Here is a 13,889-nt window from a genome sequence, read left to right as displayed (position 1 = left end):
ATTAGGAAAGCAATCAAATTTAAAACTGCCAATATCCTAATAATTTCGTATAAATCTATGATGCAGCCGCACTTGAGTACTATGTACAGTTCTGGTCACTGCATCTCAAAAAGGATATTGTAGAAATGAAAAAGGAGCAGAAAAGGGCAAGCAAAATGATCAGAGAGCTGGAACGACTCCTCAATAAAATTATTGTATAATGTTTGGGGCCTTTTAATTCAGAAAAAAGGCAAATAAAAAGGGAAACATGATACAGGTGTATTAAATTGTGCATGTTGTGGAGAAAGTGGGGAGACAAATGCTTTCTCCTGTTCTCAAAATATTTGTATCTAATGTGCTCTTGTCCTGTTGTGGGCTTCCCATATAGGCATCTGGTCAATGGAGAACCAGCATGGCCTAGATAGGCTTTTGGTCTGATCCAGCAGGGCCCTGCCTTCTTACGTTCTTACATTTTGATATTTGAAAAGGTGATGGTTAGAGTACCGTAATGGCAATTCCTCCTCCTCTCTTTCATAAATTCCTTCTCTCCCCGCACTCCTAAATCGGGAAAACACAGGAATAGAGTAGGATATAACAAAGTCATAGATCAAATTTATGAATGAAAAGTATTTTAGAACACACACACTGCAGTCCTTTGTTATGTTTACTCAGAAGTAGGTATGACTGTGCTTACTGCCAGGGAATTTTGCGCATAGGATTTTATCCTGAATAGTGGAACAGGGAAGGCTAATATAGGGTCTGCTTACAATCTTTAAATCGAGTACTGTTGATATTATATGAGATCATAAGAACAGTTCTGATGGATCAGTGAGGCTCTATTTTAGCCTAGCATTCTTACAAGCATTTGCTGATATCTTTAAGTTATTTCAAATTGTAACATAATTTGTGGATGGACAGCAATAGTTTAAAAGGAGCCTTTGCAGCCTTTCAGAAGAATCGTAAAGCTTGTGTTTGGAAGGTTGCTGAATTGTTGAATTCATCCATTCATTAACAAACTACTGCTCTCTCTTTTTTTATTTCTTTATGCAGTATCTGGTTTTCTGGAAACTATCTCCATACAGCCACTATCTTTTTTGCATCCATGTGGTTAACTACTTTCTGTCATAAAATGATTGTTTTGCATTGCAGCTACTTTGTGTAGCATATTATATGAAGCCTGATCTAGGTAACTGCCTGGAAATGTCAAGAATTGAATCTGGCCCCTTTTGCATGCAAAGCATATATTCTGCCACTGGCTTATGACCTTTCCCCATGGGGAGGTTACACTATGAGCAACACAACAGAGCACCAGGTACAGGGTTATAGACCAAAGCTAAGGCATCCATGTAAGTGATTAAAATGAATAATCAGATAACCAAGAAAGCTATTTAACTGATCTGCACTGAAGTAGGTTTCCTATTAAATCTCTTTGATATATTTGCTTATTTGGTCTTTTCAAAATCTTCAGTGAAGGAGATCCCATAGCTTCTCTCAAAACCTTTAACCATTGTTCCCTTACAAATTTCCCACAGCATTTTAAACCAATACATATCAGCTGGTAATTCAAGGCAATAGCCAATTGCCTACTATTGTTCATTTTAAAAAAGAGATTCAGTTGCTACCTTCCATATTCATATTTGAAGGTTAAAAGCCCTACATGAATGCATAGGGAAGCTGTGTGCAGTGGGAATTTTATTTGTAGCCTTCATCTGTGACCTCCCAAAGTCATAGAAGGCAAACTGCTATTCAGTTTTGGAGTATGAGCTTTGTTCTGCCCTTCATTACTTCCCCCCTCTTTGGCCAAACTGACTCAGTTTCTTCAGGATTGCTTGTACAATTTCTTCCTGCATATGTCCCAAAGTTCTAAATGGGTTTGCAGGACTGTAGATTTAAATGATCTATGTAAAGTGTTTGAAGGAGGTTTTGATGCTACCCCACAGGTCTCTTGTATATTAGTCTCACGGCAGAGCAATAGTAGATTTCATTTTAGGAATTTCATCAGATTTTTTTCCTTTTTAAAGCTCAGTTTCTCTCTTTTTCCTTTCTATCTCAGACCCCATAGGTGGACCATTTCCTGCTTCATCTCACCGATGCCACCACAAGCAAAAGCATTGTCTGCCCATCCCACAGTGTGGAACTCTCTCTGTCAGCCCACTGCTTTTCCACCCCCATACCAAGGGGTCACAGATCATCATGGACACCACACAGAAGGCAGTCAAGCGTCAGGCTAGCTTCTGTAATGCCATCACCTTTAGCAACAGGGCAGTTGTTATCTATGAGCAAGTCAGGCTCAAGGTGAGTTGATGCCTTTCCCATTCACTTCTTTGTAAGAACCGCAATTTGTACAGCATACCAGGACCTCGCAATGGGAGTGTTTGTATGGAGCACAAAACTATGGCTTAGCATTATGCACATGAACTTCTGTAAGCCTGGGTAAAGTGTTCCCCTGCCCTCCTATCATCTCCCCACGTGATCAGGAGGATGAATAAACCAGAATTCAGTTTTGCATTTGGTGGTTCCTGGCTTCTCACTATGTGCAAACCAGGAACCATAAGCTTGTTTGTTAGTTTGAAATTAACACACCTAATCTGCAAGTGAGGACAAGCCGGGAAGTGGCAAAAGTGAAATTGTACCCTGGTTTATTCCTTTTGGGGAGCACATGAGTGTTGTACTATACAGTCTCCTCTCTGCTTGTGCAAACCATAGTTTAGCATTACATGCAAACATAGTCAATGTATTTCCAGGTGTATTTAAATAAACACTCAACTACTTTCTCTGAAGACCCAGAATACAGGTTGAGAATATACCCCAGGGGTCTCTCTGGCACAGCAGAATCCTCTGGCTTATGCTTTTGCTTTGTGCGGTGTTTTCCCTTCCTGTCCTCCAGGGCCCTGTCCTGTGTTGCTTTGCAGGAGTAATAGCTGGAGTGCCTTGTGTGCTGCATTGTTTGAACATTTAACTGGCTATCTCATACAGTTAGTGTAAAGTACAGATAAAATGGTACAAAACCAATAATGATGAAGTACCATTTATCTCCTTCCCATGAGCTCCCGCAGTTCTGCAATAAAATTGCTATGATGAATAATCCCACAGTTTAAAAAAAAAGTGATTAATGAGGCTACTATTATTGCTTCCTTATTACACATTCAGTACAGTTAGCTTGTTTTACTGCATTTTGTTGCAACTTTGAGGATGTGATAGTCTGACAAGTGGTGCGGAGGCAAGTGTGGCTTTTACTATAGCAAGCCTGGACAGTGTCTGTGGAGGTCCTGGAGTGACCAGAAGACAAGACCCCACTCTTCACCTCACTGACGTGGTCCAAAGGAAAGGAAAGGAAAGCAATACCTTTGGCACCACCTTGGCTGTAGCAGTTGATAGAAGCAGGCTTGCAAGATGCCATCCAACCACTTTAGCAAGAGAACTAACCACTTGGAACTCACGTCCTTAAATAAACTGCTTTTAATACCAGTCTTTAGAACTTTTGTAAGGATGAGGGTTGCAAGGATAAGCATAACAGAATCAAAGAACTGTAGAGTTGGAAGAGATTCAAAGGGTCATCTAGTCCAGCCCCCTGCAACTCCCTGCAATATGCAAGCATCACATCTAAGACAAGGTACCAAGGATAAAGGTGGAAAAAGGTAAAGGTAAAGGGACCCCTGACCATTAGGTCCAGTCTTGCATTATTGGTCGAGGGAGCCGGCATACAGCTTCCAGGTCTTATGGCCAGCATGACAAAGCTGCTTCTGGCGAACCAGAGCAGCACACAGAAACGCCGTTTACCTTCCCGCTTGCACTTTGACGTGCCTTCGAACTGGTAGGTGGGCAGGAGCTGGGACTGAGCAATGGGAGCTCACCCCGTCGCAGGGATTCGAATGGCTGACCTTCTGATCGGCAAGCCCTAGGCTCTGTGGTTTAACCCACAGCGCCACCAGCGTCCCTATCCACTATATCCCTATAAAGGTGGATACAGATATGTAATTATCTGAAGAAACAACCCCAATCTGCTTAAATACCAGCAAGTTACTTGTAGCTTCCGCTGGATATCTTTACTGTTAAACTTTATTTTTGCCTTTGAACATTGCTGTTATTGCAGCTATATTCAGAGGAGCCTTAAATCACAAAGATACTGGTGTAGTCTTGCTCCTGTCTTCAAAACTTTACTGCTAGATTTTATTTTATTTTACTGTGATTTTATTTCAGTATTGCATTCCCTTGCACACATACAGAGTGCATGCAGTTTTTCTTTGTAGTAGCCCCCGATTATGGAATTTGTTCCCCTGGAAGAGTGGCTGACACCTATATTACTGGGCTTCTGGTATCCTATAAAGGCCCATCTGTTTACCCGGAAATTTGATGGAAATTCAGTGGTGATGATTTGCTGCTGTATGATATTGTAATGGTTTATATTTTAAATTCCTGATTATTGTTTAAATGCCTTATTTAATCAGTGTGCTGTTGGTTGTATATTTGAATGTTGTTATTATATCTGACCTATTGTAAACCACTTCATTTTAATTGAGGAAAGATGGTTCCATGAGTAATTCAGAGAATGAATAAATGTCACCATTTCCAGGCCTAGAGCTTCTACAATATCTCCTGTTTAGTCTCCAGCCAGCTTTCTGGCGTTGCTTACTTCACAATGGGTTTTAATGCCTTGATTTGTGTAGAGAGTTTGTGTAAAGCTTACTTATTTTACTTATTTTAATCCATTCATCTTTGGAATGATCTATCTAATTGAACTGAATCAAAGAATAGAGACGAAAGAGTACAGCAGAAATCACGTATTCATGTTTGTTACTGCAATCATGAGAATAGGCTACATGGGTGCCTGTTCAGGGACAGTCAGAGTGGTTCATTGTAGACAAAAAATCATTATGTGATCTGGTTGCAGATAACATTGATTCTCCAAGTAATTGCCATCACTTATAACCTTGTGGGGTGAGGATCCCTACACAATATACTGTTGCGTATTTAGGAGTGTTTCCTCACTCCTTCCACCGCTTGCAAAGCAATCATATAGTTCCTAATGCAACCCCTTTTTCTAAAACCCATTAATATCCCGTACCGCTGGAAGCCTCCAACTCCTCCCTCCTCCACATAAATTCAAGCGCTCGTCCCCATCAGCTCAGTAATGCTATTTTTTTTATTCTCCATTTACACATTCTCTATTTACACATTTATTCTCCATCCCTTTAACAATGGCACATTGCTAATGAAAAATTCAAATTGTGCTGATTATGTTGCTGTTCTTCCCCCTCTTCAGATCACAAAGAAGCAGTGCTGTTGGAGTGGGGCTCTTCGGCTCGGATTTACCTCTAAGGACCCCTCTAGGATTAACCCAGAAACCCTGCCCAAGTATGCATGTCCAGACCTCGTTTCTCAGAGTGGATTCTGGGCCAAGGCCCTCCCGGAAGAATTTGCAAATGAGGGAAACATCATCGCGTTCTGGGTGGACAAAAAGGGACGTGTGTTTTACCGGGTTAATAACTCTGCTGCCATGTTGTTCTTCAGTGGAGTGAGGACCACTGAGCCATTGTGGGCTTTGATTGACGTCTATGGACTCACACGTGGAGTGCAGCTGCTAGGTAGGTCCATTTCTGGAAAATATGCTTTGTCATGGGAGGGTAAATTGCCTTATTGCTGAAAGCAAAAGTTTCTATTCTCTGGACACATCTTACCCGGATCAATCCATTATACCTTTTGTTTCTGGTAAAGCCATTTTCTGAAATATGTATGTCACAGTTCCTTATCTCTTTCTAAATATCGTATGTCAGAAAGACCTAGGGTTAAGCTGCTTTGCTTGCGCTGTGATAAATGCTCATCTTTCTTAAGGCCAATAGTTGTACATTCTACAAACAGTATTACAACAAAGGGTCTTGCGACACCTTAAAAACGAACAATTTTTTTGTAGTATAAGCTTTTTATGTGATAGTGTCATGTGTGTGTGAGAGAGAGTGATTTTGTTTATCTTGTGCTTTTATATAGAATTGTCACAGACTGATCATTGCATGTCATTGCCATTTGGCCTCATGTCATCTAGGGACATAGGAACTAGCCCAAGATTGTCCACTATAACTGGCAGCAATTATCCAGTGTTTCAGGCAGACGACTTCCACATTTCTTAATTTATTTATTTTCAATATTTGCACATGGCCCTGTTGCAAAGGAAGCTTGCAAATAAAAAACAGATCACATTCTACTGTTATTGAATTAATTTTTAACCTGCCCTTCATCTAACAAGTGATACCAGAGTAGGCTGCATAATATATAAAATCAACTAACAATACAACAGTACAACATTGAAAGCATAAAAACCAATATAACATTGACATCTTTTTATCTGGAGATGCCAAGGATTAAACCTGGGACTTTCTACATTCAAAGCATGTGCTTTACAACTGAGTCACCTATAATAAATCTGTACATTTCTAAGGTGTCACAGGACTCTCTTGTTTTTGCTGCAACATATAGCTGTCCCTTTGGAAAAAAAATAAAAAAAATCCTTCAGTAGCACCTTAAAGACCAACTAAGTTTTTATTTTGGTATGAGCTTTCATGTGCATGCACACTTCTTCAGATACCAAAATAAAAACTTAGTTGGTCTTTAAGGTGCTACTGAAGGAATTTTTTTATTTTGCTTCGACTACCTACCTGTAACTAGAACCTTTGCTTCGGCTACCTACCTGTAACTAGAACCTTTGGAAACAGTACAACCCTCTGGAAACAGCACAACATGAATAAAGGTTGTGTTCACTACTTTATTATCCAGTCTTGAACAGGATGCAAATGGTAGAAAGAGACTCAGTTCATATGTTTAGTAATCTCAGCCTTAAAATATCTTCTACCTTTGTCCTTTAATTAATAAGCCTGGGCAAAGCTGGAGTGCTAAACAAATTCCAATGGAGTTTCACCCATGAGTTTCACCCATGTCTACATAGCAGAACAAGAATCAGACGACGTTTGTTGTTAGAAAGTGTGCTTGATGCCACCCATGTAAACCTTACATTCCTCACTCTTGTTCATAAGGACGTCAAAGACCAAGCAAACAAAGTGGGGCTGGAAGTAATAAATCATGATGAAAATAAATATCATTAATAGAAGAATTTTGTTATGACAGACTATTGGTGCACATTTTGAAGCATGGAATGCACTCCATAAAAGTTCCCCATTATCTTATTTAACTCTCTTACATCTGACATGGGTAAATGCATTTCGTAGTTTATGCATGGCTCACGTTTTACCTGAAAGAAGGAGTTGCTGGTTGTTACTTCTATTTAAATGAAATCGTTCTTATTAAAAATATTAGGTTTAGAAAATGAAATATGTTTCCTGGGCTCTAGGAGAATCCTTAGTAGATCATTTTATTACGCAATAAAAGTACAGTTATGAAAAATCATTTTATTGTGCTTTAAAAGCTCTGTTGTGAGAGTTCCTGGTGAGCTGAGAGTTCCTGAGCACTTGCACGGCAAAGGTCCAGAATAAATGGAAGTTCAGCTGTGAGGTTCAACTAAAATTCAAGACCAATTAACACAACAATCCTTTTTACACTGAGTTGACATACTTCGCGATTACATGAGTTGTCATACTTAGCAGCTTTTGCATAAGGAGTATTCAAGTGTATGACAGATATCTGTGATATTACTGGTGCTTCATGTAACATTTAAGGTTTATTGAAATCTTTAAGTGAGTTGAAGTTAGTGTAACTGTTCACAAGATTGCTTTAAAATGATCCTCCATTAGAGAAGGTCACATTGTGGTATCTTTAATGTATACAAAATGATGGTATGAATGGCTTATATTCTGATAGAAAGATCAGAATATTGCTGATAAACTAATATTTGTGTTATAGTGTAAACAATGTGTCTAGCATTATATGTGAATTGTTCTGGATTTTTACCCATTTTAGCAAGGCAGGGAAGAAGAGGGCTAATGTACGTCATTGAACTTTGAAGTTATGTGCAATATTCTCATAGCTAACCTTGGCATTAAAATGCAGTTAGCAGAAATAATTTTGAAATCAGTCCCCGGGTTTGAAAGTGGATGGAAGGAATGAATTGTTACATTATTTTAAGGAATGATATTTGAGAGGGAAACATATGGAATTCTCAACCTTGTTAAGTTTGCTAGCAATGCTAACATCTAGTGGACTCATTAGCTCTTCATCCATTTACAGATGTTAAAGTTCCATCAACCTTCCCTAGACCTAAATTCTCTTTGAATTCGAAACATCTCACAGCAAGTTACCTACTTTCGTTATCTTCCTTTCCTTCAGAAAGAGTTAAACCAGGCATCCCCATACTCAGCCCTCCAGATGTTTTGGGACTACAATTCCCATAATCCCTGACCACTGGTCCTGTTAGCTAGGGGTGATGGGAGTTGTAGTCCCAAAATATCTGGAGGGCCGAGTTTGGAGGTGCCTGAGTTAAACTTTTTACTCTGCTACATTACGAGAGCTAACAGACAGAAGTGTCCTGCAGATATCTTGTCTCTGCCAATTAGCTAAATGCAGTTAGTACAAAGCAGCGTAACCAGCACAGAGAGGCACCTGCCACCAGGATTCAGATTCCCCTGCCGCTTAGAATGAGTTTATGCAATTGACATTAATGCTCAGACCTTTTATTTATAGCATGTTCCAATTGCCTTTGGCAGGCTTAATCTTGGCAATTGTCTTGAAGCCTCTTAATCTTGTTTCTTACGCATCTCCATTCTGTATTATGTGGTGTCAAAGCTCAGGTGGTTGTTGACATATAATTCTTCATCATTTCTACACTCGCTTTGGGGCTGCACTCCTGTACCCACCTACCTGGGAGTAAGTCCTATTGAACTTGGTAGGACTTACCTCTGAGTAGACATGCATACAATTGTGGTATTTCTCACCTTTCCTTGTGAATTTTAATCAAAGGCATTGGATGGGAAAACGACAAAAATTAGAGTGGAGGTTCAGGAGTTGTGTTCTGAGAACATTTGGTTGTTTGCTTCTAAAAATAAGCTGAAATAACTACTGAGATATAAATCTAAAACCTGTTCTACACATACTCACTTTTAATGATTGACCTGCTGTTTCTCCAATCTCGCAAAGGATTTTTTTAAAAATAAAAGAAATCAAGATAATGGAGTCAGACATCAACTAGAAAACATTGGCTACTAAAAACAGATTAAATAGGATTACTTTCCTAGTACAGAGAAGTCAACATTGTGAAATCAAATATACAGATGCCATTGAAAATTAAGGGAATGGGCATTTTATTACATTGTTTAGAGGAAAAGGTACATCATCTTAATTGATGGTTATGTAATGTATTTTATTTTGGATGTCATTGTTCCCATTATGATTTCTTAAACCAAGAGCAAAAGTAAACAAAAGGGTTGAAATGCAAATATTCTATTATGGGAATTAATATTTGCAATCTGCCTTAATACTTTTCAAATGATTAAGCAGAGTAGTTTGACCTCAAGAGGTTGCTTTTACCAGCTAAACATGCACTTCTCTACATTTCTTATATATATTGAAACAAACAAACCTGGAAATCACAGTCATGTGAGCAATTTTCTGTTTCAAAGTTTTGACCATTGGTTAGCTCAGCATTCAAGCCTTTTTGTGCCCATTTTTGAGTGGTGTGAATTCATTGGACAGTGTTGCCTGAGGGACTGGATCAACCAGCTCTGCAGGAGGCAGGATAGTGATTCCCCCTTCCAATTACAACTTGGCTCCTCCTTTCCTATAATTGCGTGTGGAGGTCCCCAAACCACCCTTAAATAAATCACAACGGAGACAAGGATTAAGTTTAATGGTTTTTGGCATGAATTTGGCCACAACTTTATTAAATCCAAAACAATGTGAGTGGTTGCGTAGGCATTGGTTCCCAACTGTCACCTAAGGACAGAACTAATAATTGAATAATAACTTGCCTTGTCAACACGGGGAAATCCCCACAGGGAGAGACGGGGACCGGGTGTACAGAACTCTCCCCTCTCCCTTCAGGCTCCCAGAGGCTTCAATATGCTGTCCTGGCCCCTGCCTAGGGGTTACGGACACAGCATAGAGCCACTGAATTCCTGACCAGGACTTCCCCACCACTCAGGCATAAACTTGGGTCCAACTAATCTTTAAAACCCTTAATACAAACAACATAACCAATGCCTAACCGCCAACCTTACAAGTTGTGACTATTTGCTATGCAGTAGGCGAAAACCCAAATGGCAACAGCCAATCAGCCAGATGGGAAAAATTCCTACCGGCCCCTGAATACAGGCGACCAAGAAAAGTCATAGCAATGTCAACACAGAGGCCTAACAAACAGGGAGGGGGGGTGGGGATCAGAAACGCAGCCAAAGAACAGGGTAAGAAGAAATTCAACGTTTCAGCTTAAATACCCCCAAGATTTGATTTACAAAACGATACAAGCAAATATGCCCAACAACAGCCCATATCCAATCAACAGTGGCCACTCATGCCCCCACCTTTGCCCCAGGCGTGGTTTGCCAGCCCCCACCGCAAATCGTGCTCTCTGTAATGGAGAACCCGTCTTGTCTTGTGCTGTGGCCATTTTACTTGATGTGTTTATTTTCTTTTCTCGCCCATGCCCTTTTGTACCATGCCTAATGAGTTGTAACCCTGAATTGTAAACTTGAACATTTCTGAAAAAAAGAATATAGATAAGTAAAAACATATGGGACCTAGAAATGAATTTTGCCTGATGCAGTGTGAAGTACTCCTGTTCAAGATGAAAGATATTCCAGAATACTCCACTCTGCGCCCTCTTTCTATACTCACCTGTTTTCCCTCCCTACCCAGCTGTCAGCCAGCATTTTATGACTACTACTGAGCATGCCCAGTCTTCCTCAGACCCGCCCTCCCATCTGCTCTTCCATCCTAAAGATTTTTTTTTTTTTGCACTTCTGCAAATCTTGGAGTCAATAACATCCAAATCTTAAAGTTTACATCCCTCTTGTGCTAGGATGGCACAGGTCAGGGAAGTGGCTGCCTGGATCTCCCTTGACAATTAATTCCAGAATTTGTGTAGTGCTATTAAAAAGACCTAGGCACACTTCCCTTCTTTCTGCATCTTATTAAGTGGAGGGATGCGTAATAGAGCCTTTCCGTCGGCTGCAGTATTCCTGTAGATTCATGCAGGGAGTGATGTTGTTTCAGATATCCAGGTACCAAACCACAGAGGGCTTAAAATGCAAGATCTAACACCTTGAATTGGGTCAGGAAACATTTTGGGATCTTGATATAATACTAATATACGGTGACATGGCTCCTCTCAGTTGCCACATTTTGTGCTAGTGGTGGTTTCCAAATACTTTTCAAGGGTAGCTCTAGGCAGAATGAATTATAGAAGGAACCAAGGCATTTGTAACTCCATCAACATCAGCCTTATAATGTGCTGAGGGTTTTCTCTTACTTCCCAGTGATGGGGATGGCTCATAGGGTCTTCTCCCACTCTTTCAATAGCCCTATGTATTGTTCAGACAAAAATAAGTCCCTCCCCCATTTATCTATCTTCATAGAACCCACTTTTTATTACTGTATTGCTTTCAGCTTTTCAGTTGGTGGGACAGTACATCTAGGCAGGTCAGATTCAAACATGGATGCTAATTAACTCCAGATATTTTAATTTGTGTTAGTGGATGAAGAAATTAACAACACTAAGAATGTTTACACCAGCAAGCAAACACAACTGACTGGAACGATTCCCTTCACACTAGTTCTATATGTCTATGTAAATAAGCCTTCAGTGTGAACAGATGTGGTATGGTCTTCTTGAAAATGAAGAGAGCCTGAGAAAATATGTTTAGGAATATTGCATGTGCAGTGTCTTGAACTAGATGCTGTGTGTTATTGGACTCTGCAACTTTTTAGCAGTGAGAAGAATGGGAACGGAGGGAAAGTTTATCACTTACCCACCATCAACTCCTAGTAAACCACAGCAACCCTCAAAGTATTACTGATGGTCGCCGTAGAGGAAGGTGGTGACAGACCCTGGACATTGTGAGGCACTTCCACACTAGCGAGATAGGTGGTCCTGCCCTGTGGTGGGCTGTCACCAAAGGGAATTGCCCTTTGGCTCACCATGAGGACAAGAGTGTCATTGCCTTTTCAGTCTGTGTTTGAAGTGAGGGTGGCATGTTTCATGGGTGCTCCTGGGTGAAAGTATCCCTACTCTTGCTGGGCTGCACTGGTGCCCTAAGTAAGAGCTAGGATACCAGGGTGCACAAGGTGAGATAAGAGGCCAACTAGTGACTGCATACCCAGTATTGAGTGTTCGAGAATGAGGATGGTGTGTTTCAGGGGTGCTGCTGGGTTCCCAGTGGTTGATACTGGGGCTTTACTGAGAGCTAGGATACTAGGGGTGTAATATGATTTTGTGAGTGATGGGACAGTGGAGTTGTGCCATCGATACTGGGTGGGTGCTGAGGCTTATCATTTAGATTAGGTTGGTGCCAGAAGTTGTTAAATGGCTCCAGTTTATATAGGTATCTACCGGATTAATATAAACTGGTAATTGGTTGAAGTGGATGCATAATATATATGATAGTGGATGTTTGGATGACTGGTGCTGAGAGTGCCTGGGTGAGTGGAATATCGGTCTAGTGTTTGTCTGGGTGATTGCAGCAGAGGAGCGATCACTAGATGTGCCCCAATATCAGTGGTAACCGGCAGGAGGAATTATAGCATTGGAGCCGAATGAGATATTGATGGAGTAGGGACACTGCATGCATGCTGTACCCCCTTCTATCTCTCCATCTTATCTGATATTTGGTAGCTCGGTTGAAATGTTCCCCAGTCTGGTGGCACTGTTATTTAACATGAAGTCTGTATGCAGTAAGACCATATCTGGTGGGCAAGCTGGCTGGAGTGGATTCGACCCAACTGTGCCTGCCTAGGAATTTGGTGCAGCTTTTCCCATCTGGGTATTGTTGCAGTGATATGTTTAAAAGTGCAGTGAGAGGCGTAACTTGCCATGTTTATCTCCAAGGGCTCTAAGCATAGGATGATCATGGCAGCTTCAGTAGCAATGGTGTTCTTAATCACTCTACTATAAACAACTGGCAGGCTATAGTCCAAACAGTTCCTGTACCTCTACATTCCACTAAATGCCTTTGGACGAAAACATACGTTTAGTTCTTTTGAAAATAATATTTTAATCTTTTAAAATCTTCTTTGTCACAGTTGCTGCTTTCCTGAAAACACTCTCTCCAATTGGCCTATATATCTATATCTATATCTATAATCTGTGGGTGTGAGTGGGTGTGAAGTTGGGAGGCATTTTTCACTACTGGGATGCTTCTTCCTTGTTAATAGGCTGCAGAGACAACTTATAAGTCACTTCCTGGGAAGGAGGGACCTTCCAAGGTCAACAGAGTGATCATGACCTTGGCAGGGTGTGCCTAGGCTTCTGATTTCAAGGTGGGCCCAGTCCTTCATTACAGCCCTAGCAAAAAGTCTCTTCCTGTTTGTTCCACAATTCCAAAAATCTCTGACCTGCCTCCACAGCCTCGTCAACAGGGGCAAGAGCCCATTTCACCTTTCATAGTCCATAGACTATGAAAACTTGAATCCTGTTTGTATCCTAGGTTAACTCACTTCTTAGTCTAACCATAAGTGTGTAAACAAAGAATTTGCCCGAAGCCTGAAGGGTATTGAGAAAAGGAACCTAGGCATAATGACAGAAATTTGTGCAGATTCATGGACACCAGGAACTAGATTGTTGTGTCAGGGGCATGAAGAGTGTGGATCAGATCTGTAGCCCAAGAGTTCCTAGAACAGCTATAAGTGTGGGATAGGTCCTAGGAAAGATGTATTCCTGCTTGGCAGTAAACTAGTCGCAGCTGAGTCCCTTCCACACCAAAGGTTTTTGTTGTTGCTCCAAACTAAGATAAAGCTAAGTGGGCAAATGTGCCACC

General features: G+C 40.7%; 1 protein-coding gene across 6 annotated transcripts in view; it reads left to right on the top strand.

Moving 5' to 3' along the window:
- NEURL1 (neuralized E3 ubiquitin protein ligase 1) overlaps nt 1–13,889 on the top strand; it is a 96,577-nt gene that overhangs the window by 15,364 nt on the left and 67,324 nt on the right. For all 6 annotated transcript variants that reach the window (XR_015950002.1, XR_004693686.3, XM_088669627.1 and 3 more), the window contains exons 2-3: nt 2,033–2,274; nt 5,243–5,564. Coding sequence is in view for 4 of the 6 variants with exons in the window: in XM_088669627.1 (XP_088525753.1) it covers nt 2,033–2,274; nt 5,243–5,564 (564 nt within the window). In the remaining 2 variants the exon portion in view is untranslated. The remainder of the gene's footprint in view (nt 1–2,032; nt 2,275–5,242; nt 5,565–13,889) is intronic.

This window comes from Zootoca vivipara, chromosome 5, assembly GCF_965207765.1.
Source record: "Zootoca vivipara chromosome 5, rZooViv2.hap1.1, whole genome shotgun sequence".
NCBI lineage: Eukaryota > Metazoa > Chordata > Lepidosauria > Squamata > Lacertidae > Zootoca > Zootoca vivipara.
Note: the sequence above shows the minus strand (reverse complement) of the source record. Positions and strands in the feature narration are given on the sequence as shown.